Source organism: Tenrec ecaudatus, chromosome 4 (genome assembly GCF_050624435.1).
Source record: "Tenrec ecaudatus isolate mTenEca1 chromosome 4, mTenEca1.hap1, whole genome shotgun sequence".
In the NCBI taxonomy this organism is placed as follows: domain Eukaryota; kingdom Metazoa; phylum Chordata; class Mammalia; order Afrosoricida; family Tenrecidae; genus Tenrec; species Tenrec ecaudatus.
This window is the reverse complement of record NC_134533.1, coordinates 105,176,020-105,202,076: the sequence shown is the minus strand read 5'-3', so window position 1 is coordinate 105,202,076 and position 26,057 is coordinate 105,176,020. Positions and strand designations below refer to the sequence as shown.

The following is a 26,057-nucleotide window of genomic DNA, read 5'->3' as shown; positions in this document are numbered from 1 at the left end:
TACAACACAGAAAAAAACAAAGCAACAAAAGAAAAGAAAAAACAACAACCAAGGGGGAAAAAAGAAAAGTCTGTAAATAGTTCAAAGTCTGTTTGTTGACCTTTAGGAGTGTTTTCTGGTTGAGTCTGAGGGGTGCCATGCCCTGGCCTCATAGTCTACTTTTGGCATTCCCTGGGGACTTCGTTGCTGTTCCCCTTGTTCTTTTGCACCCCCTTAGAGTTTCGCCTCGGTGTGGTGGGGTCAAATCAGGCACAATTCTTCCACTGTGTCTCCAGTGTTGTCCCCTTGGGCTATGGGTCAGTGAGGGATGTTGTGTCTCATAGTGGGGCTGCCCATATGGTCCTATCTGTGCCTTGACTGCTCTGAGCAGGAATTTTGTCCTCAGGGCTTGGTGAGCCAGGATGTGCTCCACTCTCCCTTCATCCCCCTTCATTTTCTCCCATCTGCTCTGATCGGACATGTCCCTCTCCCTGAACTGTAGCTTCAGTACTGTCCTCTGAAGTGAATTCTTCTGCAGGAGTGGGGGTTGTCCAGGTAGTTGAGATTGGGGCCGGCCCTGTACAAATGTTTTGCTTATTTTTTTGATTTGCCTTTTATAATAAAAACCCTTTATAAACATCAGGGAGCTAACTAATGTAAAACATATTATTCTTTTTAAAAGATTGTTATTAAGCACAAAAGTAATGGTCTGTGTAGTAAGTGTTACAGACATTCAGAAGAAAATGAGCTTAATGAACGAGGAACAGAGACTTAAATTAGGTTAAATAGGATACATAAGAATTGAAGGATGAAGAAGGGGTGGAGGGAAGGTAGGACCAGACCAGGCTGGGGAGACAGCATGAACACACAGGAATGCATACAAGGGGCTACCCAAATAAACCAGAATTTTTTTCTTTTTTTTTTTTCTCTTTTCTTCTTTTACATTTTATTAGGGACTCATACAACTCTTACCACAATCCATACATATACATACATCAATTGTATAAAGCACATCCATACATTCCCTGCCCCAATCATTCTCAAGGCATTTGCTCTCCACTTAAGCCCCTTGCATCAGGTCCTCTTTTTTTTCCCCCTCCCTCCCCAGTCCCCCCTCCCTCATATGCCCTTGGTAATTTATACATCGTTGTTTTGTCATATCTTGCCCTATCCGGAGTCTCCCTTCCCCCCTTCTCTGCTGTCCCTCTCCCAGGGAAGAGGTCACATGAAACCAGAATTTTTTTCAATGTTATGTATTCAATTTTTTTTACCAAACAACCGTATCACCTTCAAAGTAATCTCCATTACACTTAATCCATTTGTCAAATCAACCATTCCATTCTTGGACATTTTCCAAACGCATCTGTCTGAATGGCTGACAACACCTCCCTTGTTTTCTTCTTCACCTCCTTTTTGTTGTCAAATTACTGGTCTTTCATGTCCCTCTTCATTCTCAGAAACAAAAAAGAAGTTTCAGGGAGTGAGGTCAGGTAAGTAAGGTGCATGGAGCAAGAGAGGCATGCTCTTTGTTGTCAAAATCTGGCACACGGAGATGGCTGCCTGAGCAAGTGGATTGTTCTAGTGGCAAAACCAGTCCCCTGTTTGCCATAGATCAGGGCTTCTTTGGTCACACACGGTTATGTAATCCTTTCAGAACCTCCTAACAGAACAGTCTGACCTGGCGGAATGAACCCCAAATGCACTAACCCCTCACATCAAAGAAACAAATGAGCATCATCTTGGTCTTTGATTTCACTTGATGAGCTTTTGGGGGGCAAAGTGGCGACGGCATCTTCCACTGGCTTGATTGATATTTGCTTTCAGAGGCGTAAGAATAGCACCAGGGCTTGTCACCAGTAGTGACCTTAGAAAAAAGTCTGGGTCACTTCAGTGCTATTCTTTACACTAGATGTTCTTTTCCCTGGTCATTCAGAACCCGGGCACAAATTTCAAATCAACCCTTCTCCTTCCCAAATCTTCCATTAAAATTTGCTGAACCGAGCTCCAAGACAGTACAGCTAACTTTCCCATCTCTTCAATGGCCTGTCGCCCACCTTCAAGCACAAGTGCATGAATTTTGTTGGCATTTTCTTCCTTTCAGGAAATTGACAGGTGGCTAAAACAGGTTTGTCATCAATCAACATTTCACCTTTTTAAAAACAAGAAATCCACACGTACATTTGAGTTTTCCCATCATACTGTCCTTGTAAGCTGTGTTCAACATCACAGCAGTCTCTGCGGCACTTTTATCGAGCAGGAAACAAAATTTCCCAGCTGCATGTTGTCCTCTTAAATTGGCCATTACCCAAAAAATGAGGTTTGAGGGAAACTGCTTTTATGAAGAAATTCACTGTTACCAGAGAGACTCTTCCCAGGTGATGCCACTGGGTACACTAACTCAGAGTGAGTTGCTCAATGCTCACCTAGGGAAGAAAAATGCATCCTGTGAAAGCTCTGCCCAGCAGTTTCTTTCTGTTTTTTGGGGGGATATCCCCTCGTATTACAGAGTCAGCAGAAGAGACTGATATGGCTAAGGAAAAGGATTTTTAATCAATAAATAATGGTTGAAGCCAGAATGTCAAGTACTAAATGAAATAATTAAATTTGATGTCATATATAGTAGATATCAATTGAATATTTTGATATAAGAGCTAAGATTTTTAATAATTTCTAGGAAAACTGACTTTGTCTCTGTGTGGGGGTGGGGGGTAAAGAGCGAGAAACCAGTTCAGAAGAAGTAGAAGTATGAGATAAAGGGAAAGAAATGAGACCCAGAGGTTGCTGGTAGGCTGGGAAATGATGAAGCGTTTGTAGTACTGGCCCCTTTCCAACTGTGAAAATCGTGAGGTGGAAGCAACACCCTGAAACAAAAGAAAAATAGAAAAAAATTAAAAGGAAAGAATAGAACAATAGAATCGTTTCATAACCACCCACTCTTATTTTAAATAGCCCCAACGTCCCATGTTAGATAGACATTCCACTGAAGTTATAGCTGCAACAGCTCCCCTTGGAATTTTAAATTAAAGTTCTCAGAGTCCTGTAAAGGACGCCCCACAATCCCGGGTCATAATGGGGGGGGAGGGGCTGTGTTGTTAATGGAGAATTGGGGGCTTCAAGAATCGACACTAATCCGCTAATCGGTCAAGTCTGCTCGTGTGACAATATGGCGTTCTCTTTGATTATGGCCACTTACGTGTTTGCTCAACAAACATTTCTTAAGTACCTCGGTTCACTGGAACGTTGCCAATCTCTGTGCAGTCACGTGTCCCTTTTACCTGGAGACATCTGTCTCTCAAGGCTGAAAGTGCTACTTGCTCATCACTTGATTAGAAACATGATAAGGGAGCTTCCCTCCTCTTCTGGTTATATACTGGCGCAATCGTATGAACACACAGACATTCTTGTCTATTCCCGGGTAAAGGTAAACTCACAATCAGTATTTCAAGCATTTGGATATTACATTACATCTTTTTAATTTTTCCATAGTTTTGGATGCCTACTGAAAATACTGTGCTGGAAGACACAAAGGAAAGCAAATTCCACTTCTCTAAACTTCAGAGAAGGAAAGATTTGGAAAAGAAAAGAAAAATTAGAAAAATAGAATGGATGAGGCAAATGTAAGTTGATGAAATCGTTATATTTACTAAAGAGATATGCAGTATTTAAAAATTTTAAAACCTAAAACATAGTTGTGAATATCTTTTTTGAATGATTTTTTTATTAAAAATTTGGCAGGGGCTTATATATCGCCATGTTCCCTCTTTTGTCCTCTCTCCCTCAGTAATCAAGTCTGTTTCTTTTTGTATGAAAACCTTTGTCTTGATTTTTGCTTTATAACAGTGGTCTCCAACAGTATTTGCCCTCTTGTGATTGACTGATTTCATCAGCATAATGTTCTCTAAGTCTGTCCGTGACATGAGGTTCTCCACAGTTTCATTATTCTTCAGCACTGCATGCTATTCCACTGTGTGTATGTACCACAGTTTCTTACCCATTCTTCCACTGGTGGGCGTGTAGATGGTTTCTGTCTTCTTGCTATTGTGAACAGTGCTGCCCTGTTTTGTGTGCGCATGTCTGTTTGTGTTCTGGCTCTGACTTCTTTAGGGTGTTCACCCGCAAAGGATTGCTGGGTCATATGGGATTCCTATTCCTGGCTGGTTGAGTTCACACCGTATCCCTCTCCACAGTGGCTGCTATTTTTACAGTCCCACCAGCAGTGTGTGAGGGATCCAGTCTCTCAGCAGCCTCTCCAGCATTAGATATTTTCTATGTTTTTGGGTTTTTGTATTTGGTTGTCATGACCACTGTATGTCATTGTTGTTTTGATTTGCAGCTGTTGGGTGGCTAATAATCGTGAACATTTCTACATATGCTTTTTAGCCACACGGATGTCTTATTTGGTGAACTATCCGTTCTTTCTTCTTTCGTTTAAACTAGCTTCTTTCCGCAGAAGGTTTTAAGTCAGTGTCAGTTTTACTTTTCCTCCTTTCATAACCACATAGACCCGTGGTTAGGGCTGATGAGTAAGGAATCTGGAGGTCTGTTTTTAAATTCAATTATTTATCTTTTTATTATCGACATGCTATAGTTTGTATAAATTTTATGTATTAGTCCCTTGTCTGCTGAATGATTGTCCCCCCATTTTTCCCCTATCTGGGGGTTCTCTTTTTATACTTTGGATGAAGTCATTTGAGGCACATAAGGGTCTTATTTTAACAGGTCTCAGTCAACTATTTTGTCTTCTGCTGTTTTCATGTTTTCCCCCCATTATGTTTGGTAGTATGTTTCCGTTTTGTATTAGGACCCATAAGTTTGTCCATATTTTCTCATTAATAATCTTTATAGCTCTAAGATTTACATGTAGGTATTTAATCTATTTTTACTTTGTTTTTATTTAGTTTGTTTTTTTATATGGGATGAGGTATGGGTCCTATTTCATTTTTATGCAGAGGGAAATCCACTCTTTGCCAGCACCTAAACAAACTTTTTATTGAGATTTGGATGTAAGTTTGCAGAGCAAATTGGTTTCTCTTCAGTAATCCATGCATTTTATGATGTGACATTGATTACAATCTCAGTGTAACACTGTTCTTTCCGCTTCCTCCCCATGTTTACAATTTCCGTTTCCGACTTTTCTGCTCCTGCCTGCCAGTTGAGTGTATCCCTAGCCATTTTTATCTCATGTGCTTGACTTTCTGAAGGGTGCACATCTCCCTGAAGTTATAGTTCACCTTGTAGACCTGTCTACTGTTTGGCTCAAAGTTGAACCAGGGGAAGAGTGACTGAGGCCCACAGCTCCAAGAGCTTCCTTGTTTATGATCAGATCAGTAAGGCTGGGCTTTTGTATGACTTCTCTCCCCCCAGATGCAGAAACTGCAATTACAATGGTTTTCAAAGTGGTAGCAGTGGTAGCCTGGCATCATCTTGTTCTGGTCTCAGGACCAAGGAGACTAACGTTTGCATGGTCCATGCATCCTTTGGACTAATTGTTTCCTTTTAGCTTGGCTTTGGACAGGAAGAGACCAGTGGTTGCCCTTTAGACGGCCTCTCACCAGCTTTTCAGACGCGAGTCTCTTACCAAAGTGGGTGTAGACCATTGTCTTTGTGGACTATGATGCAACATGAGACATTTCCGTGTCTCCAGACGAGGTCTTGAGCCCCCAAAGACTCATTCCCTCTAAGTGTTTGGTTATGACTAAGACGTTTGAATAGCTTTCCCTCGTGCATGCGCTACCATATTCATGAATATATTTTCAGCACACGTGAACATAAAAGGGCTTTAAAAAGATCATGGGAAAATTCCATTAATCGTTTCATTTTATTTTTCCATGAATGTTTTGTAACCCCCTGTACATATGTAGAAATGTCCTCTATGAAGACTATATATGTTTATAGGTGTAGTACCAGTCACCTTCCCGAGCCTGTTCAGCTTGTGTGTCTATTTATGTATCCACTTGCTAACTGATGGCTATTACAGTTGGTTATTGCAGGATCAGGTGTATAGTAGTCATTGCTTTGGTTGCCTTTAATGCTTGTGCTTCTACCAGTGTCTTCCCTTGCCTCGATCATTTTGTCCTGAGCTTTTTGTATATATTTTTTACACTTCTTGCCCCTTCAGCCACACAAATGTGTTCTTACCTCTCTTTTTACCACTTGTCTGTCAGTTTGACCTTCTGTGGTAGCTTGTGTGTCACCGGCATTTCAAATACAAGCAGGCTCACCAATGGTGGAGACGTTTCATCAGAGCTTTTGGTCTAGAAAGAACAGGTAAACCATTTCTGAAAAATGACCTGAAAACCTTAGAAATTGCAGTGGAAGACTGTCCAGGATAGTGGCAGGAGATGAGCTCCTCAGGGTACAAAGCACTCACACTATATCGGGGAAGAGCTGTTTCCGACAAGTAGCATCCTTTTTTTCCCCCAATCATTTTATTGGGGCTCATAGAACTCTTATCACAATCCACACATACATCAATTGTGTAAAGCACACCTATACATTAATTCCCCTCATCATTCGCAAAACTCGCTTTCTGCTTGGGTTCCTGGAATCAGCTCCTCATTTTCCTTTTTCCCCTCTTCCTCCCTCCACACTCCCCCCTCCCTCATGAACCCTTGATAATTTATAAATTATTATTTTATCTTATCTTACACTGCCCAGCGTCTCCCTTCACCCACTCCTCCATTGCCCATCCCCCAGGGAGAAGGTTATATGCAGATCTTTGTGATTGGTTCCCCCGTTCTACCCCTCCCGGTATCGCCACTCTCACCACTGGTCCTGAGGGGTTCATCTGTCCTGGATTCCCTGTTTCCAGTTCCTATTTGTACCACTGTGCATCCTCTGGTCTAACCAGGTTTGCAAGGTAGAATTGGAATCATGATAGTTGGGGGGAGGAAGCATTTAAGAACTAGAGGAAGTTTGTGAGTTTCATTATTGCTACACTGAACCCTGAGTGACTCATCTCCCCACTACCCCTCTGCAAGGGATGTCCAGTTGTCTACAGATGGGCATTGGGTCCCTATCACATGATCCCCTCATTCACGATGACATTATTTTTCCTCCCGCCTTTGGTTCTTGAAACCTGGTCCCCTCAGCCCTTCATGATCACACATGTTGGTGTGCTGCTTCCATGTGGGCTTTGTTGCTTCTGGGCTAGATGGCCGTTTGTTTACTTTCAAGCCTTTAAGACCCCAAAGTAGTGTCCACTTCAATAGCAGGAATGGAGTAAAACTTAATTGGCTGATGTGGCATGATTCAAGATGAAAAGAAACAACTGAAAATATCCATTATTATGGAAGGTTGAATGTATGAAGTATGAAGCTAGGAAAATTAGAAGTTGACAGAAGTGAAATGGAACACATAAAGATTAATATCATGGGCATTAGTGAGCTGGAACTGGTTTGGTCATTTGGATTCTGACAGTCATATGGCTTACTATGCCGGGAATGATAAGGTAAAGAGGAATGGTGTCATCTTCCCTGTCAAAAAGTATTTTACATGATTTTTCCTGAAGTACAATGTTGTCAATATGATAATATTCATCCACCTATAAGGAAGACCATAAATAAGACCGAATTTACCTATCAACCACTAAAGCCTATGATAAAAAATCGAAGGATTCTACCAATGTACGCAGTCTGAAATTGAACACACAAGCAGCTGAGCTATATTGATAAGTACTGGTGCTTGGGCTGTAAGCCGTGGAACAGCGAGAAGGAGAGTCGTTGAAAGGTGTGGGCTTGGTGGCAGAAACAAGGTAATTGTCTCGTAGAATGTTGCAAGACCCACGACTTATTCTTGGCAAATCGTTTCTTAACAACATAAATGGTGACTGTTAGTATGGATTTAGCCAGATAGTAGACACAAGAGTCAAGCTGATTATATATGTGGAAGAGATAGATGATAGAGGAGCTCAATATCAGCAACCAAAACAAGACCAAGACTGACTGTGGAACACGCCATCAATTGCTTATATGCAAGTTAAGACTAAAGCTGAAGAAAATGAAGTCAAGTCCATGAGAGCCAAAACACAACCCTGAGTATATCCCACCTGAATTTAGAAAACACCTGAATAATACAAGGGGGTGCCCCACAAACCCAGAATTTTTATTTTCAAAGCTATGTATTTAAGTGTTTTATTTACAAAACAGCCTTGTCACATTCAAATTACACCCCATTATGCTTAATACATTTGTCAAATCTGCGATTCCATTCTTGGAAACATTTTTCAAACTCATCTGTTTGGGTGGGTGACAGCACCTCCCTCATTTTTTTCTTCACCTCTTTTATGTCATCAAATCACTGCCCTGTCATGTCTCTCTTCATCCACAGAAACAAAAGAAGTTGCAGGGAACAATGTCAAATGAGTAAGGTATGTGGGGCAAGAGAAGTATTCTGGTTTTTTGCCAAAAAATGGTGCACTGAGTTGGCTGTGTGAGAGGTACATTGTCGTGGTGGCAAAACCCAGTCCCCTATCTGCCACAAATCAGGCCTTTTTATCACAAACTGTTATGCAATCTTTTCAGAATCTTCAAATAGAAACTTGATCAACAGTCTGACCTCATGGAAAGAACTCCAAATGAACTATCCCCCTCACATCAAAAAAACAAATAAGCATGAGGTTTTTTTGTGTACCCCTGTGTAGATTTACAACATTGAACACTGATCACCAAAGACCAGGGGATTTGTGGGGTGATGTCAAGAATATCACACGTGAAGAAAGGTCATTAAGAAGACAGGGAAAAAAGAACATACAAAACCACTGTCAGAAGAGACTCCGAAACTTGCTACTGAACATAGCACACTAATATGATTCGCATCTTCCTGTCCCAAGGGTTAGTGTGGAAAAGCAAGGATATTACTTCGATGGCTAAGGTGTGTCTGACCCAAGCCATGGCATTTCCACTTGCCTGACATGCAGGCGATCGCACTGGACATGGAATAAGGAAGACCGAAGAAGAATCGATGCATTTGCATTCTGGTGCCAGCGAAGAACATTGAAAGCACCGTGGACTACCAACGGAGCAAACAAATCTGTCTTGCAAGAAACACGGCCATTACGCTCTCATCCGCAGGGATGGCAAGGCATCATCTAGCCTACGCTGAACATGTTGGCAGAAGAGACCACTCCAAAGAGAGGACATGGCGCTTTGCAAAGTGAAGGGGCAGCGAAAGAGAGAAGGACCCTTGATCGATGGAAGGACACGGGGACTGCAACAGTGGGATGGGCAGCACCAGACCCAGCCGTGGCTGCCTCTGCTGGACTCGCTGTCACGACTGCACTGAGGGGTTTGACAGGTCATTAGAATTCGCTCCTGTATGCCCTCCGCCATCATTCCTTCTGCCCTCAGAGACAGACTGCGCTTGGTGGATGCCATCACGGGGTTTCGGTGCCCAGAATCTCCAGTAGGCTCGTCAGTGAGCAGCAGATATGGCAGAGGCAGAGGGAGGGAGAAGTGCCTCAGAGGCATGTTTTCTCTGTGCCCTTCTTGTGAGGTCAGCTTGAACTGGCTGTGCACCCTCATCAAAGTCTTACACAACAGCTCTCAAGTCAGCTGATGACCTGACTGTTTCCTTCAGTCATAACTTCGAACTTAGAGCTGGTTTCAGATCCATGAGACTCACTCTGGGTTACTGCACTCTCCCTTATAACAGTGACTTCTCTGGGTGTGTGATCTCCCCACACCCGGAGCTTTGTAAATAATCTTCCTGTAACCTTCCTTTGAGTTAACCTATTTTGAGTATTCCACTTGTTTTCTACTGGGACCTGAATACAGTCAAGGGTACAGGGAAGTGTAAAGTCTTTCAGAGACAAGAGACAGAGCAAGACCTTTATTAAATAGATTGAGTGAGGGGGGTGAAGTTTGTAGGGAACCGGACATCAAAGGAAATGGAGTGAAAGGACTTTAAGAGAGCCCATAAAGAAAGGACAGAACCGGTCCTTTGTCTAAGGCCAGAGAATTGAAAGGTGAAAAGGCCAAGAGAGCCACTTGTGCAGCCGCAGGGGAATGGGAAGCTGGGCAGAGTAAGCTTTGTAAACAGAAGACATGTCGGCTGCTGTCCTTAGTAGCTTTGCCAACTGGACCCTGGAGAGAAAGATCCCCTATAAAACATACTTTTAAATCCGAGACTGGATTGGTCATGTATTTAAAGAGCATAAATAATTTCTTTACTTGTAGAAAGTGTAGTGACATAAAGATCCCTCAAATTAATAATGGTGGAGGCACGGGACCAAATGAGGATGGGCGGGAAGGCCTTGGATGTTTAAGTGACGGAGATACTTAGTCTCTGTAAGACTGATGTTGATTATAAAGAGTGGTCGACAGCAGGGGATAGTCACCGCTAAACGAATGAGGATGGCTAATGGTAGTGGAGTGACCTCAGTTCTTCTTATGGTTGTAAGTAGTCTACACAGACACAAAAGGATCATTTTAAAATTATCACCACATAAGTCAGATCATGTGTGGACCCTCTGGGATCAAAGGGTGTACGACTTCTGTTTCTGACCTTGATGGAGTAATAGGGCTGGATTTAACTGCCCACTTTAACCAATTAAAAACCTTTTAAAATAGACAAGTATACTAAAATATTTTTAGATATTGGATAACAGGAAACTGAGGACCCTGATCTCTGATAGAAAGGAGAGAGATAAAGATGAAGCTAGAATTGCCCTATTGTGCTGTCTGAGAGAATGTCTAGGCCACAGTGTCAGAAAGGGACTCAACAGAGCCCCAAGGTCTCCCTGAACTGACGGTTCATATTCTGAGCAGGCAGAAAGAGAGCGAGAGAGAGAGCGAGAGAGAGAGAGAGAAAGAGAGAGAGAGAGAGAGAGAGAGAGAGAGAGAGAGAGAGAGAGAGAGAGAGAGAGAGAGAGAAGAGAGGGAGAGGGCATAGGAGAGAAGCAGAGGAGAGGGATGGGGAGAAGAAAGGCTGGGTGAGAGACGGAAAAATGCATAGTGGTTGGAACTCATGGTGACCCCATGTGCAGAATGGAACTGCTCCACAGAGGATCTTCCAGGGGCCTGCCTTCTGAGGTGCCTCTGCATGGTTAGTAACCCAGTGCTCAATCATGTGTACCACCAGGGCCCCCTTTACAAGAATCCACCAAGATAAAGTATGAGAAGGCCCTGGCACAGACATGATAGCAGTCTCTCTGTCCCCTTTACCTCTGTCTCTTCCCTTCCCCCTTACCTTCCTTTCCCCTGCTGGCCACGAACCATTTGATCTTGTGAAAGTTACTCCATTCCTCCCAAAGTTATTTCCCTTACCATAAAATGAATGGTCTCTACGATTCTGTTAGATGTAGAATTCTATGATTCAATAATTTCATTTCTCTTTGTATCCATAAAATGTAAATATTCAGAGATGATTTTAAAATGTGTCTGTGGTTATGCTTAATCAAGCTTCCTCCACCCCGACCCCCACCCCTCCAGGAAATTCCATCACATAGAGATCTTGGATTAGATACATCTGAATTTTGTGAGATGAAAACTTGGCTTAACCCATTTGTAGACCACTGGAAATCCCCTTACAGAAGGGTCTTGGGGAGGACACAAGACAGTCGGGGTGCGATGAAGCAACGATGAAAAATACAACTTTCCTCTAGTTCCTAAGTGCTTCCTCCCTCCAACCCCCACCATGATCCAAATCCTATCTTGCAAGTTTGACTAGACCAGAGGAGGTACACTGGTACAGATGGGAACTACAGACACAGGGAAGTCAGGGTGGATGATCCTCTCAGGACCAGTGGTGTGAGTGGAGATACTGGGAGGGTATAGGGAGAGTGGGTTGGAAAGGGGGAACCTATTTCAAGCATCTACATGTGACCTCTTCCCTGGGGGGCATACAACAGAAAAGTGGGGGAAGGGAGACGTGGGACAGAGGAAGATATGACAAAATAATAATTTATAAATTATCAAGGGTTCATGAGGAAGGGGAAAAAAAGAGGACCTGATGCTAGGGGCTTGGGTGGAGAGCAAATGTTCTGAGAATGATGAGGGCAATGAATGTACAAATGTGCTTGATACATGGATGTATATATAGATTTTGATAAGAGTTGTACGAGTCCCCAATAAAATGGGAAAAAAACTTGGCTTAATATAAAAATTGTTCTTGAAAAATTGTCAACTGCTTGCATCTGCTTGTAATCACCTCTTCCAAAGGACTTACATCTCTTTTCTTTGTTTAGGTACTACGCAGGAAATCTGGAAGCCAAGTCAACAAATTATGAAACGCTCGGTTTAATTCATACAGCAACAAAAGGGCTGATACGAGCTATTGAAGATGGTGGAATAGATTCTGTGATGGAATGGGAAGTGGATGAAGTGCTGAACTGGACAAATGCATTGAACTTTGATGAGTAAATATTTGTTCCCTTTCTTGGTTAATTAACAAGGGTAGCCGTCATCGATAACCTTACTTATTTTTCTGTCTAGCCTTTCCCATCCCCTGTTACATCTTTGTAGCAACCACACAAAATCTCTGCCCAAACTGGATATTTATTGCTTCTAAAAAAGAGAAGATTAAATAAGGGAGGAAAGTTTTTTTTTAATCTAAAAAAATATAGAAAAAATAGGCTTAGATGTTCTTTATTCCTAGACTTTTTTCTCCTGCCATAACTTTAATCTGCTCTACTTTTAACTTTGGGGCTTAGAAATAAGACTAAGAACATGAAACAAGTAAAACAAACAATGTTCTTTTCTTTTTCTTTATAAATCTTTTTATTGGCGTTCTTAGAAGCTTTAAAAAATCACTTTACTGGGGGATCTTGCAGCTCTTATCATGATCCATCCATCCATCCATCTGTCCATTGTATCAAGCACATTTGTGCATATGTTGCCATCATCATTTTCAAAGCATTTTCTTTCTACTTGAGCCTTTGGTATCAGCTCCTCATTTTTTTCCTCTCCTTCCCCCACCTTAAAAGTTTAAAATCTCAGCAAACATACTATGGTCTTTAATTCACAGCAATTTTGTGTGGTGGAAATTTTAAGTAAGCAATATTAAAAAAGGAAACCAAACCAAGCACACTCCCAGTGAGTCTGTTGTGACTGACAGCTGTCCTGTAGGGCAGAGAGGACCTGCCCCTGTGGTTTTCGGAGACTGTAACTCTTCACGGTAGTAAACAGCCCCGTCCTTCTCCCTTGAAGTAGCCGGTGGGTTTAAACAGCTGACTTTGTGATTAGCAGCCTAACACATAATCCATTATGCCACCAGGGCTTCCTATAGGTAATACAGTCATCAGCAACCACAACCTGATTGAAAGGCTAAACTCCACCCACTGGCCTGTGGTCTTCTTTTATTTGGTGTCATTGCATGTGTTGCATGAGTCTGAAGAGGAATTTACAGACTGGTACCGGGCATACGGGCTAATATCAGACTTATGGACTTGATGTGGACTGAGCTGGGATATTTTATTAATGTACAATTACTCTTTATACAAAGCTCCTTCTTGTACACATATGAGTGTCCATGAATTCGTTTCTCCTGTCCACCTAGACAGGCACATCAGGGATGATTAGGTTGAGGAGCCATTCTAGTCGGATATCATTAGCATAACAAAGGAAAGCTCTGTTTCTGGATCCATAAACACTGGGGCCAGACTTCAGTGCATGTTCAGAGGAGGTGTGTGTGTGTGTGTGTGTGTGTGTGCAGGAGGGAGAGCACAATTCAGTCCATCACAGCAGCATTCATAATCACCAAAATGTAGGGACAACTCAAATGCCTATGGGCTCATGAATGGATAAGTAAAAGTACTAACATATGACAACATGGATGGGCCTTGAAAAAATTTAAGTAAAGAAGCCAGTCACACAAAAAACAAAAAAGAATAAATCAATTTTAAAAAGAAAAGAAAAGAAGACGCCAGTCCCCAAAGACCACATATTGTAAGAATTCATTGATATGAAATGTCCAGAAAGGGCAAATATCCTTGTGAAGCCTCCTGGTCCATAAGGACCAGGAAATAAGGAATTATCCATTTGGGATGCTCAAATACATTTCTTAATATGTTTCAATAGTCCTAGTATTTGCTGGGACCATTTTATTGGGGTCACTCTGAGTCAGAATTGATGCCATAGGTAGTGGGTTTTTATATAGACAGTGCATTCGTGGCTTCTAGGACTGAGTAATTACATATAGTAATAATGATACAAGAAATTACACCCAAACAACAGCTCTCCGATGTCTCCGTCAGCCCGTCCCGGGAGTAAAGAGAGTTGGGTAAAGAAGGGAGAGGCGAACGGGAGAAAGGTAGAGGAGGCTCATTTTGATTGCGTTTCTGAAGACAAGCTAGAAAATTCTCTCAGGTGAACTTTGGAAATCCGACACCACTTTTCTGGAGGGGCTCTGAAAAAGAGGAAGGCCCGCAACAAGGTGGATGGGCACAGTGGCTGCAACAAGGGGCTCAAGCAGAGGACCAATTATGAAGATGGCACAGGATCCGGCACTGATTCCTTCTGTGGTGAATAAGGTCATTAAGGGGTGGAGCTGACTCAATGGCACCTAACAACAAGAACAACACAAGAGATCATTGGAGCAGGCTGAGGACGTCTTGCTTAAGGAGAATTTCAGAGTCTGGCATCTTTGCCTTCCAGAGAGTTAGTAACCACTAGCTGCTTCAACAGGGGCCCCGGTGGTGTGGTGGGTTATGTGTAACTAACGGCAGCTCATGGCAAGCTCAGCAGTTTGAAACCAACAGCTGCTCTTAAGGGAAAGGTGGGGCTTTCTGCTCCTGTAACAATTAAAAGCCAAATGAGGAGTGGAGATCAGGGTCTCAAGTGGGAAGAGAATGGTTTGAAAATGATGATGGTGCAAATGTGCTTGACATACTGGAGGAATGTATGAATTGTGATAAGAGATGTAAGAGCCCCCAGTAAAAGTATTTAAGAAAATCAAAAGCCTTGGCCATCCCTGGGGGACAGTTCTGCTCTCCTCTGTCCAGTGGCGATGAGTCAGAACTGGCTTGATGGCAGTGCGTGCGTGTGGATTCTTCAAATCACGTGAGCAGTTTCTACGACCTAGCGCTGGCTTCCGTTGGCAGGGGCTGTTGAGATCTCTATGCCCCAGGCTCACCCTGCGAGGAGCAGAATGAAGCACTGCCCAGCCTGGGTCTCCCTGCAACCAGCCCTGTGTCAATCCATCTCACTATGGGTCTTCCTTTTGCACGGGCCCGCAGCCTCAGACAGCAGAGGTCCTTCTCCAGGAACCGGTTCCCGGAGAGCCCCAAGTGTGCGAGTTAGAGTTCCCTATCCTTGCTTCTAAGGATCATGCTGGCTGCCTTACTTCCAAGGGAGGCTGACCGGCATTTGTTCTTCTGGCAGCCTATGAAATACTTAATATTCTTCACCAACACCATAATTCAAATGCAAATTATCATTTGCTCAGCTTTAACCTGCTTATGAGGTGGCTGAAAATACTCTGGCTTGGGTCAGGCATGTCTTCAAAGTGACATAATTGTTTTTTAACACATTAAGATCGTAGGCAAGTAAAATTTTGCTGAGGGCAATGCAAGCCTGATTGCATCAGGACAACCAGGAATCTGTTTGTTTTTAAATTCAAGCCAGATTCAGAAGAGGACAGGGAAATCAGGAATATCATTGCTAATGGCAAATAGATCTTAGCTGACATCAGAGAATATCAGAGGTGTCTATCTGTGTTTTATTGACTATGCAAAGGCATTGAACCATGTGGATCATAACAAATTATGGCTCCTATTGAGAAAGCCAGGAACTCCAGAATACTTCACTGTGCTCGTGTGCCACGTCTGCATACATCAAGAGGCAGCAATTGGAAGTGAGCAAGGGGGCTTGCATGGCTTAAAATCGGGAAAAGCATATATCAGGTTTTAGCCTGTCACACCATACTTATTCACTATCTGTCTGCTGAGCAAATAATTTGAGAAACTGGACAGTATGTTACCAGGATTCAAGGAAGGTTCTTTAACAGCAGATGACACAACCTTGCTTACTGAACGCAAAGAAGACTTGAAGCACTTTCTGATGTAGATCAAAGGCGAAATCCTTCAGTATGATTGCTCCTCAATGTAAAGAAGACCAATATCCTCACAACGGGACCTTTAGCAACATGGTAAATGGAGGGAAGATTGAAGCTATCAAGGATTGCATTTTACATGGCTCCAAAATCAGTGTTCATGAAAGCAGCAGTCAAGGAATCACATGATATATTGTGTTTGGTAAATCTGCTGCACAAGAACAAATACATCTTGGAGGAAGTACAGCCAGAAGGCTTATTAGAAGCAAGGATGGTAAGATTTCATGTCATCTACTTTGGACATGTCATTGGGAGGAACTAGTCCCCTAGAGAAGGGTATCAGGCTGGATTGGTCAAATGGCTGCAACAATGGGCTCAACCCACAATGATCAGGCTGGGGCAGGCCTGGGCAGTGTGCCACTCTGCTACACCAAGGGGCACTGTGAGTCAGAACTAACTCGGCAGCAGCTAGCAACAGCCAGCTAACCTGTGCGGAGACATTTAACTGAGGCTATGATCTTGCAGGAAGGAGCTAGGGCACAATGGGGAGAGGGAGACAAATGGAAATAATAGATGCTAGTGGACACTTTTACCTCTTCCAGCTTCTCTCTTCGGGGTTGCCTTTGGTGCTGGTGAACTTCGAGGAGGTGAGAAAGTTATGAGAATTAAATATGGAGATGAATAAAATTGCTGTCCTTAATCTAAGATGTCTTAGAGAAAGTCTAAGAGCGTGTTCTAATGAAAAAAAAAACTCATTACTGTCTCATGAATCAATTTAATTTAATGAATTCTTAAATAATCTGCTTAGGTATATTGCAAACTGGAAGGAAATTGCAACAAGCAACTCTTCAGCTAACTTTAGAGGTAGGTGATTTTTCGTAATATTTAAGTGAAATTCTTGTGAACAAAAATGCTACCCTCATGGTGATGTAATTGGAGGAGAATATAGGTAATGATCATACATGATGCACATAGTCAGTGCTATTAAATTACACATGTAAGAACAGTTGACTTGGCAAATGTTTTATATGATATAAAATGGAAAATGGGATATAGACATAGTGAACAGATATACACATTTCTAAACTTCTAATATTTCAGTACCCTGAACAGATGTATCAATATAGGTGAATTTACCAAATCATTTTGCCTTTGTGAGATTGTTATTTGGGAACAGGAACTTTTCTATTTTGTTTCTCACTCACTGCCATCACTTGATCGCAGTTCATAAGTTCATGCAGCGGTCGGTTTTCCGCCTCCCTCTGCCACGACCATTTCAGACAGTCTCTCATGCTGTGGTGACCCCCCAACCATAAAATTATTTTCATTGCTGCTTCATAACTGTCATTTTGCTACTGGTATGAATTGGGTGACCAGTGTGAAAGGGTCATTCGACCCCTAAGGGTGCTCCTGTGGGTTTCTGGGACTGTGAATCTTTATGGGAACAGAAAGCCTCATATTTCTCCTGCTGAGAGGCTGGTAGTTTTGAACTGCTGACCTCGTGGTTGCCAGCCCAACTTGTAAATTACTAGGGCTAGATGAATTTTTTTTTAATGAATTATTTTTAAAAAGTTACATATCCATGAATTCAGTAATAGTTTTAAATGTATAAGCTTGATTTGGCAAAGTAAATGCCTCAAAATATTGGAAAAAAATTTTAAATGTTACTTGCCACTATTATCCACCACCAGTGTCCTGCGATACTGACAGCTAAAAGTGATAGCATGTTGCAGAATGTCATCATATCCCAGAGATATAGGCCTCACAATCCGAGTGTATGCGTTCTAACCTGCGAGCAGAGAGCTTACAATTGTGGTCTTCCTTCAGACTGTCTGGGCTGCCCTGGGGGCTCTGCTACTTCCTGGCTGTGTCCTCGGACAAGTCCCTCCCTCCCTCAGTGCTCTTCATCTGTAAAGTGAGGCGGGCAGTATGCCTACCACCTTGGCTTCATGGTACTACTAGAACAGAAATATCACCAACACGTGGCTTTAACAAACCAATTAGTTTTCTCACCTTCCGAGCGGCTAGCTGGGTGACTTCACGACACCAGCTCTAGAGCAGCCTTTTCTCTGCCGCTCGCTGGTAGGAAGAGCCTCAGCTTCTCAAGCCCCACGCCTCTCGCTTCCTGGGAGACCTCTACAGCGTCCTTCCCTCGCTTGTTGGCTTCTAGGCTTGATTGGCATGTTTTGAAACCACAGTGGTTAGGTTTCCGACAGTGTGAGATCACAGCAGCTCCCAGGAGAAAGGCTGGGCTTTCGATCCCACTGAGCTGCGGTCTCGGAAACTCGCAGGCCGTGCTACCCTGTCCTAGGGCCGCCATGAGGGGCACCAACTCAGTGGCAGTGAGCTTCTCTCCTGCTGTCAAACAATACCCATGTGAAAACACTTCTTTTTAATCGTTTTATCAGGGGCTCCTACAACTCTTATCACCATCCATACACACATCAATTGTGTAAAGCACATTTGGACATCCATTGTCCTCATCATTCTCAAAACATTTGCTCTCCGCGTAAGCCCCTGGCATCGGCTCCTCATTTTTCCCCTCCTTCCCCGCTACCCCTGAAAACGCTGTCTTAAAGGCACCCTGATGGTGTAGTGAATTAAGCATTGGACCACAGGCAATCTGCTAAGAAAGATAGAGCTGTCTGCCCCCGTAAAGATTTAGTCGCAGACACTCAAGCTCTACTCCGTCTTATCGGTTCACTGTGTTCGGTGGGCGAGGCTGGCAGTGGTCTTGGGGTTTGTATAAATGCACGAGCAGGGAGAGGCTAAGTTACTTGCTCAAAGGCAGTAAGTGCTGCGGGGAACGAGGTCTATAATGCTCCTTCTGAGCCGTGGCTGTCCTTTGCTGCATTTCCCATTGCTCGTGGAGTTCAATGCTAACTTCCACATGGCTGCCTGGATCTGACTAGGGCCTACTTTCTGGCTCCTTCAGCACTAATAGGGTTAGTGGAGCCCTGGTACCTTGGTGGGTTACATATTGGTCTGGTAACCTTAAAGTCAGTCCTTCGAAACCACTAGCTATGAAAGAAAAATGAGGCCTTCTACTCTCTCGGAAACCCACAGGGGAGTGCTGCCTTGACCTGGAGGGTCACTGTGAGTCAGAATCAACTCATGGCTGTGGTTGGCTTTGCAATGGAGCCGGTAGCCTCCCAGAGAACAGTTCCATTGAACCATCTTCATTAGCTGACAGGGAGCTAATGGCTTTGCTCACTCCTAAATTCCCCATGGCTAGCACAAAGGGAATTCAGTTCTAATGCAGTTGAAGGAATATGAAAGACAGGCACAAAAAATGTAAGCAGAGACCAAACATACTGACTTGAGAGGAATTACGGTAAAAATTTAAAAAGGAGCCCATGGCGGTGCAGTAGTGAAGTGCTCAGCTGCTCCCAGAAGTCAGTGATTCAAACAAAAATCTGAGTGGAGAACGACGCGGTGCCTGCTCCCAGAAAGGTGCAGTCTCTGCCGTGTCCTACAGGCCTGCCAAGAGTTGGAATGGACTTGACAACAGTGGATTGGTCAGGACTGTGTAAGGAAAGAAAGATGCAGGATGGTAGTTAGAGGGACTTTAAAAGAACTGACCACTGTTCTAAGTAGATTTGCATTCTCATAGAAACCAGAAGATGCTGGGACTGGAGGGGGCGGGGGTGTCCCGTCTTCATGGGGCAGATCACACCCCAAAGCAGACCTGGAAACTTCTGTTCTTTACATGCACCATTGCATTGAATTCCCACAAAAACCCCCACAAGGCATGTGTTATCATTTCCATTTTATAGGTAGGAAAGTGAGATGTATGAAAGTCACAGGTGGAAACAGAATCATTTCTCAAACTAAGGTTCTGCAGACAGAGCCTTTTGTAGAGATGGCAACGATACACAATAATGAAGACTGTTCATAAAAATTGGGGCAGTTGGTTTCAGTTAGCTAGGATATACAGATTATCTGCTCTATAAATGGTTAAAAGGATTGTGGAATCGACCATCTGTGGAACACAGGAATTGCTTGAATGAACCTGTCACATCGGATGTATAACGAGTTGTCCTTCCTCTTCAGGCTTCAGGTTTGAGCAAGCAGAGAACACAGTATGTGACTATGAAGATGGACCAGAGAATCACATGGAACTACCAGATAAGCAATTATATGGAAATGCTTACGCAAAATCAAAGCTTCCCAGACTAACACCTGATTCTACTTATGGACTGTAACTTTACTAGTATTCTCTTTCACGTCTTTCAAGCCCAGCATTTTTCAATTAGAGCGGAGAGTTTATTCTGAACTGCAGTGACTTGTGTATTGCTGGCATAGAATCTAGCTCAATTAAATAAGGAAGGTTGAGCAAAGAATATGGAATTTGACAGAGTGGTCATGGGAAATGTAGAAATTAGCCCTGCTATTCTGAGAATTTAGTGTTCAAACAATCACTTAAATAAAGTTGACACTTAGGTTCAAATGCCTTCAGATTCTTCTTCATTTGAAGCCTTCAGTGTGTTACATACCGTTTTCTATTTATTTTTGAATCCAAATGTTCTTTGCATATTCTTCCCTCTTGGCCTTTTCATTTTTCTACTCTTGTTCAGTTCTTCTCTTTTCTGGTTATGTTTTTTCCCTTCTGATATTTTGTCTGCTTATACAACTTTCCCTTTAATTTCTCTCCAAGTCACTCTCCTACCTGCTTGTTAGTTTTGGGGGATTTTTTCTTTTTAAGATGGTCTTTGAGAAGCCTTTAAAAAGTTTAGGGGGAAAATGGAGTTAAAAAAACAATGAGATTTTCCCCAAAACTTTTTAAAGCCCCCTTGTGTTTTCTTGTTTACATTTCTCTACTTACATCCATGTGCTTTCCTTTTCCTTCTGGATTCTCGTCCTAACCAGTTCTGTGAGGGACCTACAATTTGCCTTCCCCCCAAGCCCACTTTACAGGGGAGGGGACACTACAGAAACTCTCCAACTTCACAGCTCACTCACTCACTGCCACCAAGTCAATGCTGACCCACAGCAACCCAGAGGGTAGGCGAGAACTGCCTCTGAGCGTCCAAGACGGTAGCTGTATGGGAACAGAGAGCTTCCTCGTTCTCCCGCAGAGCTCCCGGTGGTTGTGAACTGCTCACCTTGCAGTCAGCAGTCCAAAGCAGTCACACCACCGCCAGGGCACTGCTGGACATTAAAAACGCAAGACCCACCAACCACAAACCCAGTGAGCTAGTGGATCCTTATTCCTGTGGGACAGAGCACGGCTCATAGGGTTTTCAGTCGGTCAGTCTTTCAGAAACAGACCCCCATCTATTTCTTCCGTGGAGCAGCTGAGCATTTTAACCATTGTGACAACGGGACTCCTCCCAGCTAGTAATTAGCAAAGTCAAATCTTTTTTTTACTTTTATGCAGTCAAATGTTAATCTTCCTCTGTACCCCATGTAATCTTTAAATTCGCATTTCCTCTCTTTTAGGGAAGGGTGAATTTATTATCTAATGCTGTGTGATAAATTACCAAAAGCTTAAAAGTAAATCAATAATTTATTACATCAGTTTCTGAGGCTGACATCCAGGACTGGCTTAACTGGGTGGCTCTGGGTTGAAATCTCTTCAGGTTACAGTCAAGATACTGGCCAGGGCTGGAGTCACATGGCGACTAGACTGGGGCTGGAGGGCCTGCTGCCGGTTCATGGAGGGTTTCTGCTGGCTTCCATCCAGGCCCTCACAACTCCATTCACAGTTCCTGGGAAAACCCAGAACAGGATGGCTCATCTTCACTGGACAGGTTCCCTCATCTGCTGGCTGTTGAGTGTCACATTTGTAGCAGATGCTCCAGTGGACATCAAAGTGGTATGTAAGGATCGTACACTTTTTCACACCCTTTCAGGTGCATCCTTCTTTCTCACCCTGGTTTCCTTGTCTGTGATCTTCAAATGTTGCCCTTTATGGGCACCTGACCTGGTTGGGAATCATACACTGTACTTCAGTGTGAAAAGGAAACATTTAAACATATATATTGCTGTATTGAAAATTACAATATGCTGTATCTTACAAGCAAAGGAGTTTGTAGAAAATAATTTTGAGATTCACATGTCTCACCAACATTTGAACCAAGTCTTTTGTGAAAGCTTCTACTGCATGGTTACGGGGTCCCCCTGGAAAGAGTCCATGAACTTTTTGAAGCCCACTTCTAGTTTCTTGCGGCAAGGGGACTGAACTTCCCTCACTGCACGGTAGATGTGTGGATTGCAAACTTCCCCTTGCACATCTCATACAGATCTTTCAGACTGCAGAAAGGACAACTAGAGCACTTCCTAGGTCTAAACAAAGGACAATTCAGTCCCCTTTTTGTCTTAGGGTAATTAAAAACAAAGCTCACTCGCCAGAGTATTTACACTGAGGCGCAGCACGGCAGTCTGGCTGTTCAGTTCACACTGCACTTTAAGTTACCCATGTCCCCTAACCTGTGAGGACAGCCTGCGCCTGCCTTGCTCACTCATATCATTAGGCCAACACCATACCCGGTACACAGAAAACACATATTAATAAAATGAACGAGGTTAGCTACTTTTTTAGAAATGTTTATTCAAAATTCATTAAAAGTGGATTCAGGTAACAGTGTAAACATGTACATTCAAGATTACTACAATAAGCCTATATAAAATACATGATTTCATTACGGTTCAATATAAAAATGACACATAACTCTATTTGAAGCCAGCATACTAGCTTTCAACTTTTTAATAAATACTGACCTTTCAAAATGCTAACAATTTCAGCATGGTTTAAAGAAAATAAAAACACTGAGTGTCATATTCTACAAGGACCATGTATTTATGTACATGACTTTAAGTAACTGAGCTTGGGTTCCTGGCCCACTCCCCAGAAAATAAATGCACATCCTGAATGGCCTGGTTAACACACCCCTATGTCCCTTATTCTTTCGTCAGCTCCCTAACTCCCGTGACACCTGCTTGCCCAGTGAGGTGCAGATGGACAATCCGACACAGAACTCCAAGCAGAAGCACACTGAACGCATTCCCGGTATGCACATGCGTATCAGAGCGATGACAAAAGATTCAAGAATGAAATTTGTCATGTGAATGGCTCCCAGAGAGCAGAGTCCACCTTTTGTGGGCACCCAAAGCGCACAGGGCACGCCGCAGACACACAGGACAGCTGGAAGCTGGAGTGGAAATATTGCTTCCGCTGTGGAGACACAGCAGCACTTGGGAGGTCTGACCAGCAGGAGACACAGCGGGAGGGCTACTGTTGTCCTTGATTCTGACACAACAGTTTAAACAGGCTATGTTGATACTGACCGTGTGATTTGCATCACTGGAAATAGTCTCAAGTTAGAGTCTGTCTATATTAAACTTTCATTATCTTGCTCATTTCCAAATAGCATTCCAGCTAGCCTGCAAGGTCGGTGGTTCAAACCTCGTAGCTGCTGCTCCAAGAGCGGATGGTGACGCTCGCTATCTACTGCCAGGAAGAGTCACAGTCTCAGGACCCCGAGGGCAGTTCTACTCTGTCCTGTAGGGTCACTGTGAGTCAGAATCCACTCAACAGTCGTATGTTTGGTTTTCTGAGGGTTAGGGTTGTTATTTGCAAATCTGGTGTGACTGTGATCAGAAAGTTCCCATTACTGATTGAACCTATAGGGACAGCAGACAGAATGAAGGGATTTTTTTTTGGGGGGGGCGGGGTGTTTACATTGGTGGTGGTAAAAGGCAGCTGATGTCAAGGAGTTCGAGAAGGAAAATACTGTTTTGAAACTGACTGTGGCAGCAATTTTACAATATTGCTGGATGTAATTAAAATATGGAATGATAACACATCTGTATTAACTCCCAATAAAATGGTTTTTTGGGGAAAAATTTTATATTACATAGGCATCTTAAGGTCCACTATTGAGGGTTGAATGGTGGATTAATAATCTGTTATTCAACGCTCTTTCAAATAGCTAGAAGTAGCCATAAACTCATTTACCTGTACTATCATCAGGTAAATGAGTTTGTAGCCAATTTCCCTAACTGTAAAAATACCAAGGTTTTCTTTAAAATAAAGGCATTTTAAGTTTACTGTATTCTCTTGATCACTAACTATAGTAATAAAGCAGGCAGCATATGCCAAATAAAATTTGTTAGTTTATAAGAAAATGGCAAATCAAGGTGACTTTATAATTTAAGACACAATGATTTAAAGATGCTTCCTAGAAGCAAACCTAGACATGTGTAGTCCTAAAGGTTCTGGAGGCTGGTGTGAGGGATGGGGGTGGGGGTGAGGGGGGAAAGACCGGGTAGGTGAGCACTTGGTACTGGCAGTAAAATTAACTGCCAACACCTCATAATGAAAATGTATTTTGTTAACCTTCTAAGGTAGGATTTACTTATTTATCTGATGAGGGAATAGGGGCAGGAAATTAAAAGAGGCCATTCCTAGTTACCTATCAGGCTGGACAGTCCTCCTCCTCCAACAAAAAAACAGAAACGCTGGTAAAATGTAACCAAGGGTCTTTGAAGTGGGCAGTGACACTTAGGTTAAAATTGGAGCTAGAGAAAGGCAGCAGAGAACCAGAGCAGTGTGAGCGACGCTGTCGCTGTCCTGGCCCACTGTGCTAGCTTTTACCCAGTGTGGTTCAGCTTTACGTCTCCCTGGGAAGCGAGAAAGCTTAGACCTGCACAGGTAGACAGCAGGAGTCGGATGCACCACTCCACCCTCCCTGCTAGATAGATGGACACGCGGAAGGCACCCCGCAGTGACGGGCTGTCAGTGGAACCTTCTGTCCACTAGCACAGGGAGATGACAAACACTGTGTCTGCACTGGACTGGGAGAGCCTTCTCCTCCAGGAATCTAAGAGTCCAGATCTGCTCCCAGATTTGGATTTTACATCTCAAAATCACAAAACACAAGGGGAAGAGTCCACCAAATACAAGAAACATCAGGGTCAGAATCCTGAAAACGTCACCCAGTAGAGCTATAAAATATAGCTAAGTATGCTTACAATGATGAGCGACAGGGAGGAAGTGAGAAGTTAAACTAGATACCATTAAATAGGCAGAGCTGAGTAATCATACATAAGTGGAAATTAAAACTCAAAATGAATTTTCAAAGAAACCCAATACATAGGTTAAAAAGGAGATTATACACTGCTGAATATAGGACAGTATAAACAGCTGAAAATAGAAATCATGAACTAGAAGGCAAATATGAAAACCCTTAAAGGTACCAAATAAAGATAAAGAAACAAACACAGACCAGCTTACTAATTAGAGAACAGAATAAGAAGATACGTGCATATTTTTTAACAGAGTAACCGCACTGGGTCAATGAAATATAGTCACTTGATTATTCAATGTCAGCAGTTTGAACCCGCCACTCACTCCGCAGGAGAAGGTGAGGCTGTTTGCTCCCGGAATGATTGCAAGTCTCTCTCCTATAGGGTTGCTAGGTTTCCAAACTGATTTGATGGCAATTTTTGGTTTATAAGTTGTCAAAGAATTGTCATTTATAGATTTTGTAATAATTAAAAGCGACCTCAGAACTAGTCGGAATCTTGCATTTAGCACTGAAGTGATATAAAGGCAAAAAATGGTCATTCGAGAGTGCACACTCCTTCCCCTTCCATGGGCTTCAGCTAGTATGTGAGAGACTGATGCTACTGGAAATGAGACAAGTGTTTGAGAAGAAATATAAATGTTTAATGTAGGAGCATGGCCCTTCTAAACTTCGAGAAAACAGCCGTCCTTGGAGACTGTCAAGGCCTCCTTCATGGTTTTGAAATAACAATAAGCATTTTCAAAACCAGCATAGCAGTCCACGGGTGAAATAGTAACACCTGCTTTTCAAAGTATGTGGGCGGCCATAATCTAATTCCTAAAAGGTGGAACTACAGAGAGAGTCCCGTGTTGAAATCACACCCACGCTTTCCATCCTGGGAAAAGCCGGCTGAGATTTTTGGGGTCCATGGCCTGCTGGATGAGCAGGTTCACCTGCCCCCCAACGCTGAGCACAGTGCCTTCCTCCACGCCCTTCAGCTTTGCTTGCAGTCTCATCAGGACGCGCTCAGCCACTTTGTTGAAACTCTGGTCAATGTCACTAACGGCAAAAACACAAAGG

At 43.0% G+C, this 26,057-nt stretch overlaps 2 protein-coding genes across 2 annotated transcripts in view; one reads left to right on the top strand and one right to left on the bottom strand.

Moving 5' to 3' along the window:
- C4H11orf65 (chromosome 4 C11orf65 homolog) overlaps positions 1–20,328 on the top strand; it is a 41,375-nt gene extending 21,047 nt beyond the window's left edge. Inside the window, exons 5-8 of the mRNA XM_075548751.1 lie at positions 3,466–3,596; positions 12,164–12,334; positions 16,775–16,830; positions 20,020–20,328. Coding sequence (XP_075404866.1) covers positions 3,466–3,596; positions 12,164–12,334; positions 16,775–16,830; positions 20,020–20,171 — 510 coding nt within the window. The 3' untranslated portion in view covers positions 20,172–20,328. The remainder of the gene's footprint in view (positions 1–3,465; positions 3,597–12,163; positions 12,335–16,774; positions 16,831–20,019) is intronic.
- A 2,194-nt stretch (positions 20,329–22,522) lies between these two features.
- The window catches only part of ATM (ATM serine/threonine kinase), a 137,396-nt gene continuing 133,861 nt past the window's right edge, over positions 22,523–26,057 (bottom strand). The window contains exon 63 of the mRNA XM_075546557.1: positions 22,523–26,036. Coding sequence (XP_075402672.1) covers positions 25,853–26,036 — 184 coding nt within the window. The 3' untranslated portion in view covers positions 22,523–25,852. The remainder of the gene's footprint in view (positions 26,037–26,057) is intronic.